The following is a 7334-nucleotide window of genomic DNA, read 5'->3' on the forward strand; positions in this document are numbered from 1 at the left end:
CCTCATCTGACATCTGACTGAGAATATCCCCTCTGAGGCAAGCAGGGTACCCTGTGTGGGGAGGTGAATACCAGCCTTTCATCTTTAAGAGTCAAATATTCCTCTCTAGTTGGCCTTGGGGAAGAGGGGGTTACCAAGAGAGGGTCAGTTAATTCCACGGCCTTAGTCTCCTTCTCCTCTGTAACTCACCTTGCTTAAGACCTGCATCACTGGGGCTAAATTACTGCAGTAGACTCCAAATTGGTTTCTTTACAATGTTTTTGAATGAGTGTATGAAAGGATTACTTTTATATCATGAGATAAAACTTTCATCCTTTAAGCCAAAAGGCAAGGCAAAACCCAAGCAGGTAGCATTCCAGTGTATTTTCCCAGGGAAGTTATAAATTGTAAACTGCAGTGCAAGTAGCATTTTAAAGATTTCAAGGGAAATGTAAGAAATAGATGGTTTTGAAATTATCGTATAGTTATAAGGAAAAGGTATATTGGAAAAATTACCAAAGAAATCTTCTTATATGAACACATACACCCACTTGTCCTCTTTGACTTAGTAATCTCATTTCTGGAAATTTATCCTTAAGAAATTATCCAAAATGAGGAAATTAAGATGTTCATTGCATAGTTATTTATAATAGCAAAATATTTGAAATAGTCTAAATATGCCCTAGCTACACACACACACACACACACACACCCCTGATAAAATATGTATTTATTAAAAATTAAAATTATAAATAAGCCATGGAGCAACATGAAAATGCTTATTTTCTATATAAAGGAAAATAAGTCAGATATATAACAATGACACTGAACCATTCAAATTGTATATCTTTTCATTTCTAGAATTTCTATTCTGTTTGTTTTCTACACTGCCTCTTCATTTTTTACACCATGCTGTTCATTCTTTATGGTCACTCTTCCTTCTATTATCTCCTTAACATCTTAAACATACTTCCTTGAATGCTTTATTTCAGATTGTTCTCAAGGTGCAGATTCTTTTGTTTGACGTGCTGTTCATTTCCTTGAGTCACCTGTACATTTTTCCTGTGAAGGCTTCTTCATCTTCCTCAAGGATGGTTGTCTGTGGGCCTCCACCATTCCCTGGCCTGGGCGGATGTGGTTTTGCTCTGCCTATGGCCAGACCCTAGTAATTTCAATGGTCCTAGGCAGATGTTGCATTTCTATACCACTTTCCTGGAATGGCTGATTGAGTTTGAATATAAATTCTGTATTTATGCAGACAGCTCAGTTGCCTGGCATGGGCCTGAGCATTGTTTCTTAGCCCCAAGGTGTTAAATCCCCAGCCCCTCACTCCTAAAGCCTTTACTGATTCCCTGCCCATTGAGTCTTTGGGTTCAGCGCTCACCATTAGCTAGGGTCTGCTTTGTTTCTAGCGCCTAAACTTCTTTTCCTCCCCTCAAACTCTGCTGTGCATTAAGATAGTTATGCTTTACGCATCATTTCCATGTGTTTGTAGCGGTGATGCTCAATCCACCATACTGACCAGAAATACTTATTTATCTTTTCCATTTATTACAATTATATGAAAATATATGTGTATATATTCCAGAGACTGGAAGGGACTTTGAAAATGAAATGACCTGTTACGGGTAGAGATAGTGGGTTAATAGTAACTGTTTTTCTCTATTTTGAAAATATTCTGCATTGGCATTATATTGTCTTTACAACAGTAAGACTCATCATCTTTCTCACTATTGTCTTTTGTTTCAGAATGCATACACTACAACTGCCATTAATGGGACAGATTTTTGTACATCAGCAAAAGATGCACTCAAACTCTTATCCAAGAATTCAAGTCATTTTACATCTGTTAACTGCTTTGGAGACTTCGTAATTTTTCTAGGAAAGGTGAGATGTCTTCACTAAAATAATAAAGGAACTTGGGATTCAAAAATTAAGCCAGGGTTTCCCTGGTGGCGCAGTGGTTGAGAGTCCGCCTGCTGATGCAGGGGACATGGGTTCGTGCCCTGGTCCGGGAAGATCCCACATGCCGCGGAGCGGCTGGGCCCGTGAGCCATGGCCACTGAGCCTGCGCGTCCGGAGCCTGTGCTCCGCAACGGGAGAGGCCACAACAGTGAGAGGCCCGTATACCGCAAAAAAAAAAAAAAAAAAAAAAAAAAATTAAGCCATACAACAAGACCGTGAAGGAGAACTACTCTTTCCCAAGTGCTTACTCTGTGGTAGATGCTATGCCTCATCCTCTCATTTAATCCTCAATCCTGTGAAGTAACCCCGTTTCGCAGATGAGGAAACTAAGGTTTAATAACTTGTCCAGGATCCCACGATAGGTAGAGCTAGGATTCGAATCCTAGTCTTACTCTTAGCTATGATCATTTCTTTCTACCATTCTGAATCCTGCTTTCTCATATCTAAAATGAAAATGCTACTAACCTCAGAAAATGAATGTTTAATAGGGGTTGTTTGTCATAACAATATATGGAAATAGTATTGCAACCTGATGATTTTAAGAGCATTGAATCCATAAATATAAAGATAGAATGGTTAATGTCCCAAATGGAGCCAGTTACATTTCTGCTGTCATCTTTTTCCAAGGAGTTGTATGTAGTCTTGTGAAAACCTCATTTTTCCTATCTGTGAACTAAAGATAACACATCCCCTTTCTGGGTTACAGGGAAGAATCCCTAAAAGAGTGATGAAAGTGGTGCTGCAGCCCCTACTTGACCATGCCTCAAGTTGAAGATTCTTTATACTGTACTAGCGTGTCTCTTTCCATGTCACCCACTGGGCTTAATTCTACGCACCTGTTTGGTCCTATTTCCAGTTGACTGCCCTTCAAATTCTTGACCACAGATGTCCTGACCCTCCCTCCACATCTTCCCTCTTCTAAGCTAGACATCCTTGCTTCTTCCAGCCAGTCCTCCACATAGGACACGAATGCCAGGGACATTCGTGGTGCCCTAAAATGAGCAAGATATCAGGCTCCAGTTGTGCCAGTGCCAAATATGGGGACCCTGGGCTCCTTGTTAGCATTTTGTGTTTCTGTGGCATTTGGTGTATATCTCTGGTGCGTTACTGTCTTGGTTAGCTGTCAGTAACAAGTTAGAACATGCATGGACTTCACAGGTGTGTGTTAATTGCACATATATTTTAAGGCACAGCTGGGCCCCAGAGACTTTTCATGGGACAGTAGCTCTAGAAGAACAAACTGATTACGCCTTTCAAAACAGCCCAATAATCTAAGTTGTAGTTGTATCTAAGTGGTATTGTTTACATTAGCTTGGTAGGATTGTGGATGATATATTTTGTAATAACTACTTCCCAGAATTTTTGGAAGGAGGTTTCATTTTTTCTTTTTTTATAAATTTATTTATTTATTTATGGCTGCATTGGGTCTTCCTTGCTGCGTGCGGGCTTTCTCTAGTTGCGGTGGGTGAGCAGGAGCTACTCTTCTGTAACAGACTTGTATTTTATTTTAGGCAGTAATTCATTTTCCTATATTTCCCAAAAGGAACGCATAATTGCTGATTTTTTTTTTTTTTGAATGAAGTGGCATGCAGACATTCGCGTCCATCTTTATGGATATCCAAGTGCAGTGCGGGCTCCAGAGGGGCTCCAATTTGTCTGTTCAACAGTTAGGTACATCATGGCCTGTAATCATATTCCTGAAAATATAATAATCACATATAGCAAAAGCCTATTATCCTATTAGCTCCCTACACCAGCATTGGAAAGCCCATCCACTTTAATCCCCAGGGTAAAAGTACTCACATATTAAACTACGGTATATTCACTCAGTGGGTTGTTGTGCTGTTGTTTTTAAAAATAGCATTTATAGGGCTTCCCTGGTGGCGCAGTGGTTGAGAGTCCACCTGCCAATGCAGGGGACGCGGGTTCGTGCCCTGGTCCGGGAAGATCCCATATGCCGCGGAGCGGCTGGGCCCGTGAGCCATGGCCGCTGAGCCTGCGCGTCCGGAGCCTGTGCTCCGCAACGGGAGAGGCCACAGCAGTGAGAGGCCCGCGTACCGCAAAAATAAATAAAAATTAAAAAATAGCATTTATAAAAAAAATTTTTTTTAATGAAGATGCTTTTTGTCGCATTTAGTGAAAAAAACACTAAAAATTTTGTGAGGTACCATTACATCTGCATAAATACAAAAACTGGGCACAGATAAAATGAAAGTATATATACTCTTCTCATCCTCCAAATTAGCTGGGTTTTCTTTTGGTATCATAGCTTTTCGTTTTTCTTCTTCCTATTTCATTGTACCCAATTTTCTGACAAGCACTCTTTACAGTAAGGCACATACACTCCCACACATGCACATACATGAAAACTATTGCTTATACCTGACAAATGTCTTTTCTAAAATATCCTAACCAACTTATAAACATTTTTAACAAACTCTTGTTCTGGACAGGTGCTAGTGGTGTGTTTCACGGTTTTTGGAGGACTGATGGCATTTAACTACCACCGTGTGCTCCAGGTGTGGGCAATCCCACTACTATTGGTTGCTTTTTTTGCCTACTTAGTAGCCCATAGTTTTTTATCTATGTTTGAAACTGTGCTGGATGCACTTTTCCTGTGTTTTGCTGTTGATCTGGAAACAAATGATGGATCATCAGAAAAGCCCTACTTTATGGACCAAGAGTTTTTGGTAAGTAAACATCTCATTTCCTGTTTTAGACTCCATCCTCACAATCTCAAAAGCGTTGAAGACTCACACATAAAGGAGGCTGGTTCCCGGCTTATTTTCTCTTCCGGAGGGCCACATGACCCCAATGTCCTGAGAGTGAGATTTGGGCCGTATTTTCTGAGGTTGACCCCACCTCCCTTATTGAAACCTTCTCCCTGGAAAGAAGTGAAACTGAGCCATTATCACTAAGCAAATGACCCAGGGTAGGAGCGTCTGGGTGGAGTAGCAGTGCAAGTCTCCTTTGGTGCTAATGGCTTGGTCTGGCCTTTTGGATGGTCTGGAGGTTTCACAGTTGATCTTTTTCTAAGGCATTTTTGCATCCCCAAGCATCGCTGTATTTTAGGGAACACCCACTCCAGTGTAGACCAATCACCTTCAGCGCCAGTATGACAGATCTGCGATTGTGAGGCCCTTTATTAACCACAGCACACAATGTTGAGAAATGTCACACCCTCATTAGAGCCCCCACACTGCTATCTGGAAATAGCAGGCAGCTGTTTCCAACAGCTTTTGCAACACAGTTGTTGCTGATTTGCCTTATCCTGTGTAGACAGGCATATTTTAACAGCTGAATGAAGTCTCTCGTCTCTTTCTGTTGTCTGGGTCAAGTGACATTTTAACAATTTTCTTTCATTCTATTACCCTAAAACATAGGCCCTTTTGCTTTTAAACAGAGCATGCAAAGCACTCCTTAGTCCGGCCAGGCACTGAAGTTTAACAGGCACTTCTACAGTTTTATAATCAAGTGTATCCTCATTCTTCTCCAAATAAAACATAAAAATACAGTAGCACTTTAACATATTTGGTATGTACTCCAAAGAAAATACTTCTGATGGTGGTAGGACGCTAACTAGGTCTTCTTTCTCCAATTTACACTTTTCTGATTAAAAACCGACTTTGAAATCTACCCACCCCCCCTAAGATATTTTAGTTCAACAGGGAAAACTTTAAGGATTAAATTCCCCGAAATGATATGGCCAAGTATATGATTGCCAATCCGTGCAGATACAGAACACTGGTCTAACTCATTCTTTTGTTTTTCAGAGTTTTATAAAAAGGATCAACAAATCAAATAATGCAAGGGCACAGAGAGACGAGAACTCATTAACGAATGAAGAGGGAACAGAACTCCGGCCTCTGTAAGATAAGCGCGCCCATCAGGTATTTGTACCTGGAAAAAGTTTCCTTCTCCTAAGAGCCGTGCGCAGAATAAACGATAGGGCCCAACGTGGACCCTATTCTTCCTGTTTTTGTCCCCACTATTTGACCACATTACAATACTAGAACCATAAAAGTATACAACCTTTTTTGTACCAACAGGGACTGAAAAACCTTTTAACAACATGTTTATGTGGTCAATTAAAAAGCACATTATGTAAAAACTAATTTGAAGGACAGTTCCTCACTCACAACCAGTAAACCTTAGCAAAAATCTCTGGAATGTTGCCCTAGTACAGAGGACTTTTCCCTACTCTTCCTCTCCTGGAAACGTGCTAAATATGTTATAGCTTTTCAAAGTACAATTCTTAGATTTAGGGACAGTTAAAACCGAAAGTGTAAAAGGAACTACCACCTGATGGGCGTGGTATAGAACGGGCAGAAGATTAACCAGATGTGAGGAGTTAAATTTTGTTAAAAGTACAAGGCTAAGTCTTACAAATTAGCAAACGTTCTGCAGAAGCGGGTTTTCAACCACAGCCCCACCTGACATTGCCCGGAGGAAGGTTTAAAGTCCTTCTGCCTGGACCCCATTCCCAGATTTAGATTCAGTGGTGGGTCAGAGGAAAGGGCCACGGTGGGCGTGCACTGGCGGCTTTTCCTTTTTAAAGCTTTAAACAAATAGGAACATCTAACGTGTTGATTGGCAGCCTCGTTTCAACTAGATAACAGGTAAACTGAATTACTAACTCTCCTAACTGGACGCCCAATCTGGCTTATTTGGCAGGGCAAGCAGTGCAATATAAGGTTTCCCTAAACGCCTCTTCCTGGAGGGCAGGAAACAGCATGCTAGCTCAGGTCTCCTTTAACAATGCAAATTACAACTTTCCTCTTAAACAAGACTATTAGTTGAGCTCTGACAGTCTCCTTTAGGAAAAGGATTTAAGACAGAGCAGTTTCTCCGAGGCATTAACCTTAGTCACTGCAGCACGATGAGCAAGTCAACTGTGCTTTTGTGGGTTCATCAAACACCCCTATGTCCTCATTATCTGCCTCAGCAAAAAAACAAGCAGGCACATTTCACCCCCAAGGCCTAATAGAACCAGTGCTATCAGAGGAAATCACTTGGCTGAGAAAATGTCAAAAAGTGTGTTAGCGATTGAATTTTTTATCATTACAACACTTAGCTGTTTGACCTCCTCTAGATCATAACTGAAGGTTAGGTTTTGCTAACACTTCCTACTATAAATCCTAGTTCATTATCAAACAGCGTGTCCTATCCCTGATCCAGTATGTTTCTTAATATTTATTCACGCTAGAATATGAATATAAAATCGCTCCACCCCATCCCCACCAATGTTCCCCAAGATGATTTTCAGATTATTCCAAGTTGGATTTAGAATGAACTGGAGGCAGATGAGTCACAATGGAATAAGCAAAGGTCAGATGATAGTCTGAATCCCGGCTGGCATTTCCTGTGTGCGATGGGCAGGTCCCTTCGTT

The 7334-nt window shown here is 40.9% G+C and overlaps 1 protein-coding gene across 3 annotated transcripts in view; it reads left to right on the forward strand.

Annotated features, from left to right (window-relative positions):
- SLC44A3 (solute carrier family 44 member 3) overlaps positions 1-7334 on the forward strand; it is a 94965-nt gene that overhangs the window by 77112 nt on the left and 10519 nt on the right. For 2 of the 3 annotated variants that reach the window (XM_067726969.1, XM_067726967.1), the window contains exons 13-15: positions 1729-1866; positions 4398-4634; positions 5718-5904. In XM_067726969.1, coding sequence (XP_067583070.1) covers positions 1729-1866; positions 4398-4634; positions 5718-5816 — 474 coding nt within the window. In that variant the 3' untranslated portion in view covers positions 5817-5904. Of the gene's footprint in view, positions 1-1728; positions 1867-4397; positions 4635-5717; positions 5905-7334 lie in introns of those variants that run through there. The other variant, XM_067726968.1, reaches the window with a different exon arrangement.

This window comes from Pseudorca crassidens, chromosome 2 (assembly GCF_039906515.1).
Source record: "Pseudorca crassidens isolate mPseCra1 chromosome 2, mPseCra1.hap1, whole genome shotgun sequence".
NCBI classification, from domain to species: Eukaryota; Metazoa; Chordata; class Mammalia; order Artiodactyla; family Delphinidae; genus Pseudorca; species Pseudorca crassidens.